General features: G+C 41.8%; 1 protein-coding gene across 6 annotated transcripts in view; it reads right to left on the bottom strand.

The window, feature by feature from the left end:
- The window catches only part of myo3a (myosin IIIA), a 169642-nt gene that overhangs the window by 8462 nt on the left and 142352 nt on the right, over positions 1-18828 (bottom strand). For all 6 annotated transcript variants that reach the window (XM_037536677.1, XM_037536673.1, XM_017705496.2 and 3 more), the window contains 8 exons: positions 15660-15740; positions 15029-15234; positions 14602-14713; positions 13420-13582; positions 10804-10890; positions 10582-10705; positions 9405-10473; positions 7202-7349 (listed from right to left, as the gene is read on the bottom strand). In XM_037536677.1, coding sequence (XP_037392574.1) covers positions 7202-7349; positions 9405-10473; positions 10582-10705; positions 10804-10890; positions 13420-13582; positions 14602-14713; positions 15029-15234; positions 15660-15740 — 1990 coding nt within the window. The remainder of the gene's footprint in view (positions 1-7201; positions 7350-9404; positions 10474-10581; positions 10706-10803; positions 10891-13419; positions 13583-14601; positions 14714-15028; positions 15235-15659; positions 15741-18828) is intronic.

Below are 18828 nucleotides of genomic sequence, written 5' to 3'. Positions count from 1 at the left end.
ATGAAGCTCTTCAATGACTACAGTTCTTCATGTAAGTGTAACTGTAAGTGATCTTCAGGAAAAATACAAGAAAAATGTAACACGGGGCCTTTTAAATAAATTTAAACATAACTTTGATGTTGGATTCTAACAACTTGAATACTTTAATGTGTTCTATCCAATAAACTCTGCGCTTTTATCTGTTTTTATGCCATAGTATTGTTTTGGTGGAGAGCACTGTGATACTACACTTGGGTGTCAGAATGAAAATTTGTTGTGCTAAGACAAGTCTAATATACGCTTGATTTTTAAAGAATGTACATAATAATAATAATAATAATCATCATCATCATCATCATCATTATTATTATTATTATAAATATTATTATTATTGTTATTGTGGTTCATTATTACTGTTTTTATTATTATTATTATTATTTCAATTTTAGAGTACATTTCATACCAGTGGTAACTCAAAATGCTTTACATAAAGTTTAACAGTAATAGAAGAAACTATAATTATTGTTAAATTAATATTAGGCAATAATACAGATCAAATTAAAAAGATAAAAACCAAGAAGAGAGGTAGAATTTTAATTTAGAATTTCTTAAAAGTGTGCACTGAGTTTGACTCTAATAAAAGGTAGAATTTAGTTCTACAGTGTAGAATAACAGAGTCTCTCTGCGTTTTTATGTATTTTCTGAAGGTGTTTGCAGAAGATCCGTATGTGCAGATCTAAGATCGTGTGTTGGAACATAAACTTAAAGCCTTAAAAACTAGAAGCAGAAGTTGAAACGCTATCCTGAAAGACACAGGCAGCCAGTGCAGTTTCCAAAGGCACCTTTTTTGTTGTTGTTCGGATGCTGCTGATGCCTTTCAGTAAGAGGATCGGTATGATAATGAACTCTGCTTGTAATAAATGCATGAACAAATTTATCTGGATTACTCTAAGATAGAAAAGACTGGTTATCATTTAATATATTTGTGCTTTTGTTTCATAGCCATGTTTCACTGTAGCCTGTTGCCATTAAGACGACATGCATTCCTCCTTTATTCTGTCCCTAGAATGCCATGATAATGTGATGCTGCTTATAGCAAGTGGCCCAATTGGTTCAGTGCAGTACAAACCCAGTGTATCATAAAGAAGCGGAGATCAAGTTCTTAATGTATCTACTATGATACAGGTAGACCTAGTAGACCTACAGTGGAGTTTGTATAATGATAAACTAGTGAAGGTTATTTGGTCCACATTAAAAAAACAGGTCCAGCCACGGTTCATGCTTTTATTGATTTTAGTCCATGACATCAGAATCGGTAACTGTGTTTCCCACAGTTTTAGCAAATAGATGGAGCAATACTGTCAAATCTCCCAGAAAGAGACTGAAAGCAGAGCCTCTGCAGGGAAACACTGCTACCTCACATTCCTGTGCGGTAGGTCTATTGGGGTCAGAGCTCAATGTGGCTGAAAAGGAAGGCAGATCTTTGAATTAGAGCACAAGAACAATGTGAGTGAAAGCCTGACCCTGTTGCCCTTATCGAGCCACACTGTCAGTACAGTTTAACCCTGCGGCAGCACATTTCATGATTTTCCAACAGCGATCAATCAGAACTTGCTGGCCGGTCACGACATACACTGAGCACTGTTTACAGAGCAGTGTGAGGGCGAGTGTCTGTTTTTGAGTGTATTTATATGGTTAGATGAGTGTGTGCACATTATATTTACTCTCAAATGCTTATCTCTGATAGCCTCGCCCCTCCCAACCCCTATTTTATATATATACATTTTTTTTTGCTGTCAATAAATGTTAAGAAAGTTTTACATTGTCAGCTATCATCAGCTTGGGTCATCAGCTGGCAGGGTCACTAACAACTTTACAAACAAGTTTGAGAGTGAGAGCTAAAGAGATATAGAGATAGAAAGAAAGAGAGAGGAAGAAATAGAAAGAGAGGGAGACAGAGAGAGAGAGAGAGGGAGAGATAGAGAGAAAGAGCGAGATAGAAAGAGAGAAAGAGAGAGAGAGAAAGGGAGAGAGAGGGAGAGATAGAAAGAAAGAGTGAGATCAAAAGAGAGAAAGAGAGAGGGAGAGAGAGAGTGAGAGAGAGAGAGAGAGAGAGGGAGAGAGAGAGTGAGAGAGAGAGAGAGAGGGAGAGAGTGAGAGAGAGGGAGAGATAGAAAGAAAGAGCGAGATAGAAAGAGAAAGAGAGAGAGAGAGAGAGGGAGAGAGAGAGTGAGAGAGAGAGAGGGAGAGAGTGAGAGAGAGGGAGAGATAGAAAGAAAGAGCGAGATAGAAAGAGAAAGAGAGAGAGAGAGAGAGAGAGAGAGGGAGAGAGAGAGTGAGAGAGAGAGAGAGGGAGAGAGTGAGAGAGAGAGTGAGAGAGAGAGGGAGAGAGTGAGAGAGAGGGAGAGATAGAAAGAAAGAGCGAGATAGAAAGAGAAAGAGAGAGAGAGAGAGAGAGAGAGAGGGAGAGAGAGTGAGAGAGAGAGAGAGGGAGAGAGTGAGAGAGAGGGAGAGATAGAAAGAAAGAGCGAGACAGAAAGAGAAAGAGAGAAAGAGAGAGAGAGAGAGAGAGTGAGAGAGAAAGAGAGAGAGAGAGAGAGAGAGAGGGAGAGATAGAAAGAAAGAGCGAGATAGAAAGAGAGAGAGAGAGAGAGAGAGAGAGAGGGAGAGAGAGAGAGAGAGAGAGAGAGAGAGAGAGAGAGAGAGAGAGAGGGAGAGAGAGAGAGAGAGAGAGAGAGACAGTGTCATTTACATATCTCTTGCGAAATCCTATTTACTCTAAGATTATTGAGATCATGCCTATAAGGTACGAATGTGATCCTTCATCTGTCACAGTATTTGGTACCTGAAGCTCAGATCTTTCTGCTCAGCCAAAGTCCACCATGAAGCCAATTAATCAACGCCTACCCGGCTTTAGCAGACGCAGAGGGGGGAAGTTTGTCATATTTATTGAACATGCCCCTCAAAAGGTCATCAGTAATTCTCCGTTGCTCGGAGGAATGAAGCCAATTTAAGGCTCTCGTATTAACGCTTGACGTAATTGCAGGAGCACTTTCTCATGAAACACGATTAGCATTTAATGACCTTTTGTAAAAGGGAAATGTGATTGGCATTCAAAAGGCCACTTGGCTTTCCTGCGACTCAGAGACAGCAACAATAAAGTTTGATTATGATTGTTTAGTTTTATTATCATTAGGCTGGAACTTTCAATAGAGCATCTCACAGCTGTAACAAATTAACGGTCAATTCTCATTTGAAGAAAAGAATCACAGTTGCAGTTTAGATCCGTACATATTGAACGTTTAGTCCTTAAGCAAAACAATCTTGAAGTTTCCACACATTTTAATCTCACCTATCATGTTCTCATATTTAACATCCTGCATGTGTTCCTCTTGGTGTTCCTTCATCAGGCTCCTAAATCACTTTTATGTGTGTGTCTTGGTTCCTCTACCTGGTTCGTCCTCATGTTCTTTGGGAGTTGTTTTTTGAGTTTTGGTTCCTCTCATTGTCCCTTCCTCATGTTTTCCCTTTTGACTCTTGGTTCATCTATCTCGTGCTCTTTGGTTCCTCTGAGCATTTTACCTCATGCTCGTAGGACGTTTTCCATTTTGAGTCTTGGTTCCTCTGAGCGTTTTACCTCATTCTCATGGAAATTTTCCATTTTGAGTCTTGGTTCCTCTGAGTGTTTTACCTCATGCTCGTAGGAAGTTGAGTCTTGGTTCCTCTGAGCGTTTTACCTCATTCTCATGGAGGTTTTCCATTTTGGGTCTTGCTTCCTCTGAGTGTTTTGCCTCATGCTCATAGGACGTTTTCCATTTCGAGTCTTGGTTCCTCTGAGTGTTTTATCTGCAGTTTTTCATGCCACTGTCGCCCATGATTTGATCATTAGGTCTCTGGAAAGCTGCTTTGGAACAAGTTCTATTGTATAAAGCACTAAACAAGTAGCACTTTACTGCAGGCTACTGTGTAGGCCGTAATTACTTGTGTGTTGCTAACAACTTTTACACCAGCATATGACATTAATGGAAGAGCACTGAGATTTGCTTCAAGGAAAGTTCTGAAACTGAGTTTCAGAGACATTAAAGAATCACCACAGGCAGTGAATCACAACAAAACAACAGGAATCACGCCTGACAAAATAACCGAGCTTCCCCTACACACCAAGTCGAGTCTGTGATAATAGATTCTGCACCTCCAGAGTGGACAAGACTGAAGAGCACATACAGATCTTAGCCCCCCTCGCCCACCACCCCCCAACCCCCCCCACCCCACCACCCCTGCCCTCGTAAAGCAATTACATGTATCATCTGAAGAAATCAAATGAACAATAGATCTGCGCAGCGGAGGGAATTTTCTGATGACACGTCTTGTCGAGAAGCGTCTTTCCTGTTTTGGCACTTGACATCTCCTGTGTTTGATACGATCAGGCAGCACTAGAAAAAAGAGAACTTCATTCACCGATAAAATCTCCACGCAGGCAAACAGCTACGACTGAGCAGAATGAAGACTCGCTGCCTGCTACAGCTTCGGTTTCTAAAACCAACACAAGAACAGCAAAGGGGTGTTACAATGTGCGGGCAAACAATAAAGCAGGGTGGTCAAAGTAGCAGCCCATGGGCTGGATGTGGTAGCTTCATATGTACAATTTTATCCTTAAATCTGGTCCATTTTTTCAGTTTTCTCTGGATAAATATTTGCATCTGATGGGTAGTTTTGCTTCAGTAACCAGACACTGTGGCCAGTTACCCAACATAAATTCCATAAATCACATGAGCTCAGGCAGATGCTTCAAATGTTAAAAGCAGCACTAGTTGCAAGAGAATCTATTCAAACAAAAACCTGAGGCAGAACACATTAAGATTAAGTGACCCTTATTAGTCCCACAACAGGGAGATTTCACCTCTGCAATCTAACCCGTCTGTGCAGTGGAACACCAAACACACACTAGTGAAGACACACACACTAGGGGGCAGTGAGCACACTTGCCCGGAGTGGTGGGCAGCCCTATCTGCAGTGCCTGGGGAGCAGTTGGGGGTTAGGTGTCTTGCTCAAGGGCACCTCAGTCACATACTGTCAGCTCAGGGGATCGCACTGCACCTTCTGGTCACATGGCTGGTTCCTTAACCTCCAGCCCATAACTGCCCAAACTGTAATTTGGCTGGAAAGAACGTAACGACTATTCTAATTTAGACCGATAGATAGTAACGCCTGGCTTCATGGATTCATTCATGATACAGTGGCAAAATTCACAAATAAATGCAAAAATCAAAGGAAACCACTCAGAAGCCAGAATTAACTTCTCTACTTTGTGAATCAGTCACAATATATTCACTCACATTCTGCAGCCAATGCTGTCAATGCTTTCAATAGGAGTCCCATAAAATTCTATTGGTAAATGTGGCTTTACATGATGTAACTGAAAACTAAAGTATTTAATAAACATCATATATAGTTATTATTATTATTATTATGTTATTGTTATTATTACTATTACTTGTAATAGTAGCAGTTGTAGTTTGTGATGACAGGTAATTGCTAATAAACATTGACTCAAGGTGCCACCACATGATAAACTGTTCTACACAGTAAAACGGTTAGTATGTAAATGAAGTCATTCAGAGTGGTCTGATGTGAAATGTTCCAAAACCTTTTGAAAAATCTATTGGGTCAGAACTGTTTACAGGGGTGATAATAGGAATCAAATGTCCAAAAAAGTTATTGTAAAAGTTATTACATGACAGTGGCCTAGCAACACCTTAGCAACCACTTGGGATAACATACATAGCAATTAAGATGAGAGATTTTGGACAATTTCGTCAGGTGGTGTGGTGGAGGAGTGCCTGGGTTCGATTCCCCGACCGGGTGACCGGGGTCCTCTCTGTGTGGAGTTTGCATATTCTCCCCGTGTCTGTGTGGGTTTCCTCCAGGTTCTCCGGTTTCCTCCCACAGTCCAAAGACATGCAGTCAGGCCAATTGGATATGCTGAATTGCCCCTGGGTGTGAGTGTGTGTCTGTCTGTCTGCCCTGAGATGGACTGGCGACCTGTCCAGGGTGTATCCTGCCTTCTACCCGATGACTGCTGGGATAGGCTCCAGCACCCCCCCGCGACCCTGACGAAGAAGCGGCTTAGAAAATGGATGGATGGATGGATGGATTTTGGACAATTTCATGCTCCCAACTTTGTGGAACAGTTTGGGGACGGCCCCTTCCTGTTCCAACATGACTGCGCACCAGTGCACAAAGCAGGTCCATAAAGACATGGATGAGCCAGTTTGGTGTGGAAGAACTTGACTGGCCTGCACAGAGTCCTGACCTCAACCCAAGAGTACACATTTGGGATGAATTAGAGCGGAGACTGTGAGCCAGGCCTTCTCGTCCAACATCATCCAACCTCACAAATGCGCTTCTGGAAGAGCGGTCAAAAATTCCTATAAACACATTCCTAACCCTTGTGGAAAACCTTCCTAGAAGAGTTGACGCTGTTATAGCTGCAAAGGGTGGGCCGACATCATATTAAACCCTATGGATTAAGAATGGGGTGTCACTCAAGTTCATGTGTGTGAAGGCAGGCGACTTTCACAACTCAAACCAAGGAGCCAAACAGATGGTCTCAGAACTGTTTACAGGGGTGATAATAGGAATCAAATGTCCAAAAAAGTTATTGTTAAGTTATTACATGACAATGGCCTAGCAACACCTTAGCAACCACTTGGGATAACATACATAGCAACTAAGGGAAAATTAACAAAGCAAACTTTGGACACTAAACATGTTTTAGCTGAATTCATCTACATTTCATGTGAGGATTAAATTGAGACTTTTATCCCGCAAAACCTGTTCCCTTAACTTTGCTTTAAGAGAGCCTTGTAGCAGAAGATCTGCCAAGAGCTTTTTCCTTTAGGGACGTGTAAAGGTGTGTTTGGATAGTGAGGTTAAAAGTACAAATGTCAAAAGCCATTGCTGCTCAGACTTGATGGTATACTTTGCTGTGACAGAGCAGCAAAACGGAGTCTTGCTGCTGTGTCAGCTGTCTGTCCCTGAGCTGTGGCCTGACTTCTTTTCATATTAATGCGTTTGGAGTAAGAGAGCTTTTCATGGCAGTGACGACGAGGTGAGTTTGGATCTTGGTGTTTAGAATTGACTTATACTTTCAAGAATTCATATTGAGGAAGTTTAAATTATCGAGCGCACTGTATATGAAATGCCTTTTATATGTCTTCACCTGATTGCTGCTGTTGGGTCCCGGCATAGCCATTGAGGGCCTGTCCCTTCATAAACATGCCATTGCTGCCAGGGCTGATCTGATGGGCCAGTATGATCTCATTCAGCTTCTGCTGCAGAGTCAGGTAGTCCTGAGAGACACTGCTTATCTGAATGGAAGCACAAAAGAAAATGTCACAGTTGCCAAAAGGAAAACTGCACAGTATGTCAGAACAGCTGACACCATTTAGTCTGTTTGATCCCGTGGGCTGTACAAATATGTGGAGACAAATGCTCAACAGACTCTTATTAGCATTAAATCATGGTTACCAGACTGAAAAAAAGCCCAGACAATGATATGAATCACTACCCTGTGATTTATTTCGACCTTTATTTTGTCATGGTAAGGTCACTGAGCAGTTCTTGCTCTTTGTTACAGCTGCTGTGGGCAGGGGAGACAGAACTGCCTGAAGGAATTTGGGGTTAAGAGCCCAGCTTACTGGCACACTGACAATAGTCAGAAGTAGGGCACAGAGCTGGGCAATAAAATGATAACAGTGATTATCCATCTTGGACATTTTCAATATCGATAATGCACATTTCATGAGTTTTAGATAAAATGATTGTGCTGTTCTCTTCCTTAAGCTGGTTTTAGCAGCAAAAGCTTGAACTTGAACCCTTCCACTTCCAGGGGTTTGAACTGGGTCGGAACCCACTGGAGCAGCGTTTGGTTGTGAAAGGCAAAAGGAGCAGAGCTCTGGTACTTTAATTTAATGGGAAAGTTAAACGGTTCTGATACAGTCTTCATTCATAAGTATTCAATATAATAAACAGATAAGCTTTGAACAGGTACATGTTCTTGCCAATTTTGCTCATTTTTTGCCACTGCTTGAAAGGGGGATTCCCAATGGACACAGAAATAGCGTTTACATTCACGTACTAATCCAATCAGAATAGGATTGCAGCAGTTACATAATTAATCCAATGGTCATGTAAAAAGCATACTCAGATTTCTTAGATAGGATTAGAATTTGACTAGAATTTGATAAAAAAAAAGAGTTGGATTTTAGCTCAGTAATCAGGTTTTTTAGCACGTGCATACTCTTGCTCCGATTTCTTTCATTTGTCTCAGTTACAAAATGTTTTGGAGTGACACTGAAACCAAAAACATGCATGACGAAATGAAGAATCAGAAAAATGAAAAATTCTTCATCTTCTAGATGATGTTTCATGTTTTCCGGTAAAGTGACATTATTAAATGGTCTTATTTTGCATTATATTTATGTGGCGTCTTATGCTTTGAGTTCATTTCAAAGCAGAATTCTGATTATTACCTGATTCCTGTAGTCCAGGAGTTTTCCCATTAACCAAAGGGAAGGTAAACCACGTTGAACAAATTACCGACAAAATCTGATTTTCTGCAGGAGTCAGATTATTAAGTGCACTTTTTAAAAGGGTGATTGACAGGACCTTCCTCGAGGACATACCACAGTTATAGCTGATTCGATGGCTTTGAACACTTGGCAGTAAAGTGCAGCACAAAGTTGAAGCATTTTGCAAGTTTTCTGGCTAAGCTGTACCATGCCTAGCAGCAGTCTCTTAAAAAATGAAGCCACAAACACAGACAGATTATTTTTAACCACATTTTTATGATAGTGATGAGAATTCTATATAATGCCAAATGAATTATAAACAGCTAAACTATATTGTTCCCACATTGTTGACACCCATGTAAAAAATAGGGCTCTCCCACCTCTGAATTCCCAATTTAACCAGCCCACCTCTGTACACTAGCTGGCTGCCTTATACTGACTACAAGAAAAGACAGAAGTCTAGCCATTCACTCGCTACAGCACAAAACCAGCAATACATTAAGAAGCTATTTTTAAATATTGCATGATTATAAGGCACTCTTTTCTTTATGATATATGCACAATTATTCATAATCATTAAATGCATACACATATAGAAATTACAAATGATCACCCTGTGATACAGAAAAATGCATTGTGATGAGATTTCTGGCTAATTCACCTGGCCCTAGTAGGACATGAACCTACATACTTCTGGTACCAAGTTATTTTCTCTGGCTGCCTCTCCTAGATTTGAACTAGAGACCCCATAGTTCTAGATATAGCCTGGTTCTGCGTACAGAGCCCCAACCCAAGGATGTGGTGCAGTCTCATACACTTTATACACAGATCAAAATAGTTTTGGTTCATCACCTGTTTGGAGAACCTTTCTACTTCTTCTTCTTCTCTCTGGGCTGTGGCCTTAAGGTTCTTCCTGTCCTTATACCCTCTGAAGTTACTCTGGATCTTCACTGCCGCTTGCTCTTCATCGTACTGTCCCTCTTCTGTCACAGCGTCCTCCTCTCGCTCCAGTTGGACACCCATTTCCTCCTCCCTCCTCATCTCCTCTTCTTGCAACTCCTCATCTTGGGGTCCTGGAGCACCTTTCGCTCCTTCTCTCTGTTCTTTGAGTCTTTTCCTCTCTCTGTGGCCTCGGTAGTTACTCTGCAGGACAGTGGCCGCTCTTTCCTCGTCTTGCTCTGCCTGGTCTGTGCTGGGCTCTTCTTGCGTTTCTTCTTGGGTTCCACCTGGAACAGCCTGGCCTACAAGTGGTGCCTCCACCACTTCCTCTCCCTTCTTGTTCTTCTTCGGAATCTTCCCTTCCTCCTGGAGTCTCTTGCGCTCCTTGTGGCCGCGGAAGTTACTCTGGATGACTACAGCTGCTTTGGCCTCCTCTTCCTCTCCTCCTGCGGGCTGTGCTGTTTCCTTCTGTCCTGGTTCTTCTGCCACTGAGGACTCTGCAACAGACTCCTTTACCTCTGCTTGGGTATGCTTGGCCTTTGTCCCTCTGGCTGGGAGCTTCCCTTCCTCCTGGAGCCTCTTGCGTTCTTTGTGACCTCTAAAGTTGCTCTGGATAACCGTGGCTGCTTTGGCCTCCTGCTCAGTATCCACATCCTCCTCTCCTGCCTTCTGGTTTGCTTCTTCTGCCTCTTGTTCCTCAGCCACAACATCCAGCTGCTCTTCAGGTCCAGAATCTTCTCCAGGACTCGAAGAAGGGACAGTAAGTTCATCTCCAGATAGAGTCTTGTTCCGCTCTCGTTGCTCTTTAAACTTCTTCCTCTCCCGGTAGCCTCTGTAGTTGCTCTGGAGGACCACAGCAGCCTTTTCATCTGCATCATCTGGCTCTACACCTTCACCTTCCTGGATTGATTCTGAAGGAGCTGGCTTGTCTTCCTTTGGTGCAACCTCCTGCTTCTGTGTTTTTTCTTTCTGCATGGCCTCCCTAAACAAAAACAGCACAAGCATGTTAGCAAGATATCATTATTTTAATATCTTCTGCTTAGTACGTTCTGCTGTATCCAATCTAGAATATTGTACTTTCAGAGCATACTTTTTCTTTTGAAAACTTTTCCTCTCTCTGTGTCCCCTATAGTGGGCCTGGATCTTGGCAGCAGCTTTGTTCTTCTCATCGACTAATTCCTTGTATGTCTTCCTCGCCAGATACCCTCGACACACTAAATACAGAGATGAAGAATTTTCATGAGGACCATGAGGAGCCTGATTGAGGAGAAATTTACCATTGAGCTTTGATGGTAACTAATGCTGTTCTTACCAGCCTGAAGCTTAATGATGAGGTTCTCCAGCTTGGCTTTGCTTTTATCATCAGCCACTTGTCTTCTCACTTTGTGCCCTCTATATGCTGGAGATAAAGACAGAAATCAAAATACCTTGACATGGTCTTTAGCTTCAGGAAGAAATATGTTCACTGGGTCTCTGAACAATCAGAAATGGTGTCATACATCATCACAGTACACAGAGCCAAAAAATAAAATGCATGAAGGTTAAGTGAAATTAGACATTCGCAGTAAAGTGCAAATTAGCTTTAACAGGGGTCAACACTGCCTACTCCCAGAAGCTCCTTACTAGACCCTGACACAATGTAACCTTTTGGCCACTAAAAATGCAGATCCTGTGTCTTGAATGCCAAATGACCACTTTTTTGGGGTGGTCATTTATTCCCTTTTAACAAACCACTACATCAGCTGAATTTCAAAGAATTCACAAATATCCACCATTAATAACAAAAGAACCCTCCCTTGCTCAAGAGCCTGACTGGTCAGACGTGGAAATGAATGCATCAAAAAAAAAAAGATTCTAGTGGAATTTGCCAGCTGTATATTACAGACAATACTCAGACAATGATGATGACTAAGAAAAAAAACTGAAAAATTAGGAAGTTTGAGTGGAAGAAAGAATTTGTCATTTTGAGATGGATGGGATGATCTGTCAAGCACATTGTCTGTTTCCACAGCAGGTAGACACCAAAAGTTCATTTTTTGGGGGGAGCATGTTCTTTAAAAAAATATGATGCTCAAAAGTAGACCCTCAGGGTGATAATGAATGATAAAAATCCATCTGGCTATACTGTGAAAAACAAAGATCCCTTCATGTTGTTCACTGATTTGACTGGTGTAATGAAAATAACGATAATCTTTATTTATAGGGCACTTTTTAATGATGGTGGCAGGTCAAAGTGCTTTACCAACAGGCAATAAAGTTTCACAGTGATACAAGGAAGCACTAATTTAAAATCACATAAGACAATTATACAAATCAAAATAAATACCAAGAGACAGGGTTTTAATTAAAAGGTTAAAGAGTTTTAGATGCCTCTTAAAAGTGAGCACTGAGCTGGACCAACTGATAAAAGGTGTAATTGAGTTCCACAGTTTAGAATCAGAATAACAGAGTCTCTTCATGTTTTCTGTATTCAACTGAAGGTGTTTGCAGAAGGTCAGTCTCTGCAGATCTAAGATCATGTGCTGGAACATAAACAGACAGACGTTCTGTGATGTAAGCAGGTGCTAGGTCATTTAGAATTACACATTTTGTTTATTTTCTAAGTGAAAATTATTAACATCCTCTACAGAGAACACACTTAAATATGGCTTTTTTTCAGCAAATGTTAGTGCACAATTTCTGTTTATTTGCTGAGCTTAACAAATTGTGAAAACACACACACACACACACACACACACACACATATATATTTACATATATATACACACACACACACACACACACACACACACACACACACACATATATATATATATATATATATATATATATATATATATATATCTGTGCAACAAGTCCAGTCATGAAATTTCCTCACTACTAAATATTCCACAGTCAACTGCCAGTGGTATTATAACAAAGTGGAAGCGATTGGGAACGACAGCAACTCAACCATGACTTAGTAGGCCATGTAAAATGACAGAGACACCAACTTTCTGCAGAGTCAATTGCTACAGACCTCCAAACTTCATGTGGGCTTCAGATCAGCTCAAGAACAGCATAGAGAGCTTCATGGAATGGGTTTCCATGGCCGAGCAGCTGCATCCAAGCCTTACATCACCAAGCGCAATGCAAAGCATGGAATGCAGTGGTGTAAAGCGCCACCACGGGACTCTAGAGCAGTGGAGACGTGTTCTCTGGAGTGATGAATCAATCTTCTCTGTCTGGCAATCTGACGGACAAGTCTGGGTTTAGCGTTTGCCAGGAGAACGGTACTTGTCTGACTGCATTGTGCCGAGTGTAGAGTTTGGTGGAGGGGGGATTATGGTGTGGGGCTGTTTTTCAGGAGTTGGGCTCGGCCCCTTAGTTCCAGTGAAAGGAACTCCTAAAGCTTCAGCACCAAGAGACTTTGGACAATTTCATGCCCCCAACTTTGTGGGAACAGTTTGGGGACGGCCCCTTCCTATTCCAACATGACTGCCCACCAGTGTACAAAGCAGGTCCATAAATGAGCCAGTTTGATGTGGAAGAACTTGACTGGCACAGAGTCCTGACCTCAACCTGATAGAACACCTTTGGGATGAATTAGAGTGGAGACCGTGAGCCAGGCCTTCTCGTCCAACATCAGTGTCCAACCTCACAAATGTGCTTCTGGAAGAACGGCCAAAAATTCCCATAAACACACTCCTAACCCTTGTGAAAAGCCTTCCTAGAAGAGGTGAAGCTGTTATAACTGCAAAGGGTGGGCCGACATAATATTAAACCCTATGGATTAAGAATGGGGTGTCACTGAAGTTCATATGCATGTGAAGGCAGATGAGCAAATACTTTCCAATATAGTGTATATCACCATAGTATATAAACCAAGGAGCCGAACAGATGATCTTAGCTCCCAACACTGAACCAAGCTATTAAGACTGCTGAATACCTGACTGCAGGACTACTGCACTCTGCTCTCTCTTCTCCAGAATCTTGCGGTAGCGTCTGACGCCCATCCATCCCCGAACGTATGCCTGCACCAGGATGATCCGGTCTGTGTTCCGCCTGATCATCAAGTTCAAGTGTTCCACGTGATAGTATTTCAGAAAGACCTGAACACAACAGCAAACACAGGCTCATCTCCACGTAATTCCTAAAGCAATCCAAAGAATGATAAACACAACTATGACACATCACACTGTTTGAGTTGCTTTTAACTTCTTCAACATTAAGGAGGTTTAGCCTATAATTTTAGCCTATAAGTTTTCCTATAATTTCAGCGATGCTCTCAACTGAGTAAATAAAAAAGCATCACAGCAATACACTCTTTAAAAAGGTTCCACAAAGTGTTCTTTGATGGATGTCACAGATGAACCACTTCAGGTTCCCTAAAGACCCGTGTTTGAATAAGGGATGTGTGTATGAAGAACCTTCTAAATACTTAAAGAACCATCCAATAAAGTTTCTTTATCAATTTAAGGGTTCTTACATCATGTGGAGGTATATTTTTACATTCACACATATTTAATATACTTTAATATACTTATTTACAAACAGTTCCTTAACCCTTGGGTGATGTTGATATGTTTGTTACTCAGTGGTCTGGTGGACCCATTGCATTATTGTTTTTAAATCAAGACAGCCATAAGAACTTATGTAAAAATACCAGATGTTTCCAGTGTAGGGATCACTTTTAGCAGCTGTAGCCAGTCAGCAGCCCATCCATGCACACACACACATATGCAAACACATACGCACAGTAACAGTAGGCCAAGTAGGAGGAGAACAGAGTGAAGGACACAGCACCTCCTCACTTTTATTCCCCACAGGTTCACCCTAACACCACATGTGTTGAGAGGGGGGGGGGGGGGGGTTGGGTGAACAGAGTGAAGACACTGAAAAAGAGTTATTTTATATGTTCTTCACAGAAAATGAGCAAAGGCCAAGAATCTGGGGTTATAATAATAATAAAACATCGTTTTTTCTATTGGTAAATATTGAGGTTCCACAGACCCCAACACCATACAAGGGTTAAAGAAACATCCTTTTCTTTAAGGAAATAAAAATGGTTCTTCTATGGCATCATGCAAAGAGTAGCACCTAGCAGGTCTATATCAGCCTGGGTTTCTACCTTTGTCTTGCCCAGAACCCAGTTCTCCAGCCTAGCCTTCTCCAGAATAGCTGCACATGTCTCAGGGTTCACAGCCGGCTCCTCGTTTGCTCGGAAAGCTAGAATAAAGTACCTGCAAGCACAATGTGTCTTAATAACAGTCAGCACTGCACAGCTGGTGAATGCTTGTTTCCTGTGTCTGAAAAAGCTGCATCAATCTCCTCCACACTGTGTGCAAAAAAGCTTAAGCATATTCACTGTCTGCGGTTGCCGGTTCTCTGTCCTGAGGAACCGCTGCACTGCACAGTTTAGTGTTTTCATGTGTTTATCTCATGAGTTACGTATCAAGATCTTCCCGAGCTGAAATAAAGTGGAATAGAGCTGGAAAACACAAAACTGTGCAGTAAAAAGTCCTACAGTCTTTAATTGACAGCTGGTGCAAGATCACCTCTTGATGAAGTTGGTGAAGAGGATCCGGTGAGAGTAACCCTGTCTGCGGATCTTGGCTGTCTCCAGAATGCCAGTGTAGCGGAGCTGGATCAGAACCTTCTCCCTGTCAAACTTATGGGCCTGGCGGTCATTGTTGGGTTTGATACAGCGGACAAAGTGAGGTTGTCCCGCCACCATCTTTGAAAGTAGGTCCATCAAAGAATACTGCTCCAAAAGAAGAAAGGTGCAGTTAGAGTTACAGTGCACATGACACTAATCTCCTATACCCTCTACAGCACATTCTCCAGCAACCTGTAGAACCCTTTCACAATGCAAAGAACTCTTTAATCATGCAAAGTGTTCCTTGAGTGTTCAAGAATGATGAACCATTTTTAAGAACTTATTTCATTCGATTTCTAACAATAAATGATTCCAAACTGCTGAAGGGTTGTGGACATCAACACAATTCCTGTGTTCCAAGGATTATTGGTCATTAATACTTCCACAACTCAGTACTGAGGATGAAAAAGTCTGTTTTTAGTTGAATTTGATGTCATCAATGAACTGACTGAACAGGCATTGAACTAAAAGTGGATTTGCTGTATTATCACATAAATCAACTGCTTTATAATTTACTAAAGCGTTCTCACTCTGAAGTAGGAGGCCACGGTTTGAGTCCTCATGTTGGTGGTCTCTCGAGGGTGGTGCGTGCTCTCCCCGCCGCTGTCCCCCTGTACACACACAAAATATTCAGCCTATTGAAAACCCACAGCAATGAGAATCTAGAGTATCAAGGGCAGGGCAAGGGTCTAACTGCCTTCTAATGACAACAATAAACAGCAATAAGGCACAGTGAGGGGGCCTCATTTCTACAGCGTCTTTCTAAATGTGGTGGGTTTATTGGCGTTTGGAGGGAGAAGCCATAAAGGAGAAATAGAAGGTAACACCAGAAGCATGGACCAGGGGCGAATGCACAGTCACCGTTTGGAAATGTACGGTGTGCTCAACGGGCAAGGCAAGCGTTTTTTTTTTTTCAGGGGTGAGTGTTAATTTCCGAGAGCGAGGCTGAAAGAGAGATGCATAGAAAAAAGTGAACACAGAAAACCACAAAACAGTCTGATCTGATTGTAGAAAAAGGGATGAAAGACCAACATGTGGGACAGTAAAGACAAAACACAGCTTCAAGCCTGGGTTGGAATTGACAACACAGTTTCTCCCCTTTTTAGGTAACTGTTTCGACCTTAGTGAAGGCCATTCTCTATGTACTGTCCCAGAGACTCTCCCCTAATGCATGACCGCATGCTGCCTCGCATATGAGAGGCAAAAGGTTGATTCATACCACCTCTGACACACAGACAACATGCAACTGAATGTCTCTGAACTACCGGCTATGCAGCATAGCTGAGTGCCTCGCTGTCCTCAGAAGAAAAATGACAATAGCTTTACTGTGCTGTTAGTTGTCTGGCATGACTTTAAGCAGTAGAAAAGAAAGAGACTCTTATTTTACCCCCTGAATAACAGTATGGCTGATTGTGTTCTCACTGACCTTTGGTAACCCACTGGTACAGATGAGATTCAAACCTGAAACCAGGTTATAAAGCACACCTAATCAAACAAATCTGTGAGGTTTTTCCTTCTAGTCATATACAGGTATACAGGTAAATGTTTATTCATCTCACCATAACATAACATGGCACACACTAAACTTAAGCTACGTTCACATTACAAGCCTCTTTGCTCAAATCCGATCTTTCTGCCTCGATGGTTCACACTGGTTTAGATAAATGATTCAAATCAGTCATTAATGTGAACGAACCGGCGTCCTGAAATGACCCTCATGAGCTCCTCCTGCTCGGTAACGTCACGTGACTGAATCACTGCATCATCAGCACAAACTAACGAGCAGAACGAGCTTCGCTGAGAAGATCATTAACTCTGATCAGCTCTCAGCTTCATTATTAGAGCCAGACGGAGGAGAAAAAGGTGAGATGAGCTGCTTTTCCACCGTTTACAGGCTTTAACATGTGTTTGGCGCTGTTGCCATGGTAACGCTGAATGATGGAGCATGTGCAGTGGGAAAAAAGCACATGATTGCCGATCTGAGCATCACATTAAGGTCCCATGGCCACGAATCGGATAGATATCAGATCTAGGACTACATATGAAAGTGGCTCAGGTCGGATTTGAAAAGATCAGATTAGTGTCCAAACGGCCCTGAAAACACCAGATCTGAGTCACATTAGGGCAAAAAATCAGATTAGTGCCACTTCAACCTGGTAATGTGAACGTAGCCTTTGTGTTAAAGTGATAGTTCACACAGAAAATGTACACAAAACTTTGTGCCAGTCGAATTGATTAGTCAATAAATGCTTAATGTTTCAGTTTTGCTTCCTTAGTTTTGCACTGGAGCTATAAGGCAAATGCAGCTAGGAAGGAATGGAAAACAGGAAAAATGATGATATGTCACCAATTCGCCTCAAGAAAACTGCATGCCTAAACCATTCACCACCCACACGTTGTCAATGGGGAACTCCACCTATTTTCAAAAATGCCTCTATAATTAAACGGCTAAGATGTAAAGAAAGTAATTCCGAGAGGTTTGGTGTAAACTGCTCTGTTCTAGAGAAAAGCACAGAGTCAGAAGTGTTCACAGTGGTGGTGATAGGAACCAGACATCTGAAGAGTTTAATGCCTCTAAAATCCACCTCACAGACAGTTTAATACATGAAATGGTTATGAATACGCTGATGGCTGAGACGTTTGTTTTTCAATAGTTTTGTATGTGGGTTTTTTTTTTGACACTAACAGTGTAGGTGAGGTACATGTAGGGCAATGTCATGTAAAAAAATCCCCAATGAAAATGGATTTTTTATCAGATTTAATATTACTGACCATCATCGCCCTTACATAAAAACTCAGAAGGCATGCGTAGGCTCACTGGTGGTTTTGGATAGTAAATTAAATGGACATTATGTGTTGTAGACATTGTGATGTCTGGTTTCTATCAGCAAGTCAGTTTTGTCCTGGAACAGCAAGTGTAACGTAACTAACAAGCTGACTACCAAAATGGACAAAAGTATGTCTTTAAACACGTTGAGCAAGTTTTAGGACATCCACTGACCACAGCTTCAGATTTAAAGCATCAGAGAGCCTAGGGTCTCTGAAAAAAACACTGTCAGGTCTCAGCTCTCATACAACTGGACATTAAGCGAAGCAGCCTCAGACAAAGTAGCACCAGGCTAAACTAGACAACCTCGGGCAGCAAAGGTTAGTGGCCTTCACGTCAGCTGCACTTTGTGTTTATGATGTTCTTTTCATTGATGAAGATTAAGCTTCCACTTCAGATGTTAGGAACCGTCTCAGAATGAAAGGAAAGGCCCAAAAAAGTTTAAACGCTTGGAGGAAACTAAAGGTAAGAACAAAATCGACAGTTCTAGGTCTGAAGAGAAGTTTGTGATGATTCAGGCATGCAATCTGTAATAGACTTGTTAGCTACATTAGCCTTATGGTGCCTGTCTGACTGCACCCTGGGTAAGAGTAAACGGTGTAAATTAGATTTCTGCTGAACTATCGCTTTAAGGACATTCTGCCGAGCTACATCAAACACAAAGCAAATCTGCAGACTGGAGACACTGGCACAGGTGGCCTTATCTCTACTATGGAAACAATGGGCAGAATCTTTGATGTGAAATTTCTAAAGAGAGCATGACTTACTATGCAAATTGATGGAAATATATTCACGTTCCTCATCAAAGACTGTTCATTTCAATATGTATAAAGTCTCAATTAGTTCCCGGCGTGGAACTTCAGACAGTGAAA

The sequence above is a fragment of the Pygocentrus nattereri genome, chromosome 3, assembly GCF_015220715.1.
Source record: "Pygocentrus nattereri isolate fPygNat1 chromosome 3, fPygNat1.pri, whole genome shotgun sequence".
NCBI lineage: Eukaryota > Metazoa > Chordata > Actinopteri > Characiformes > Serrasalmidae > Pygocentrus > Pygocentrus nattereri.
Note: the sequence above shows the minus strand (reverse complement) of the source record. Positions and strands in the feature narration are given on the sequence as shown.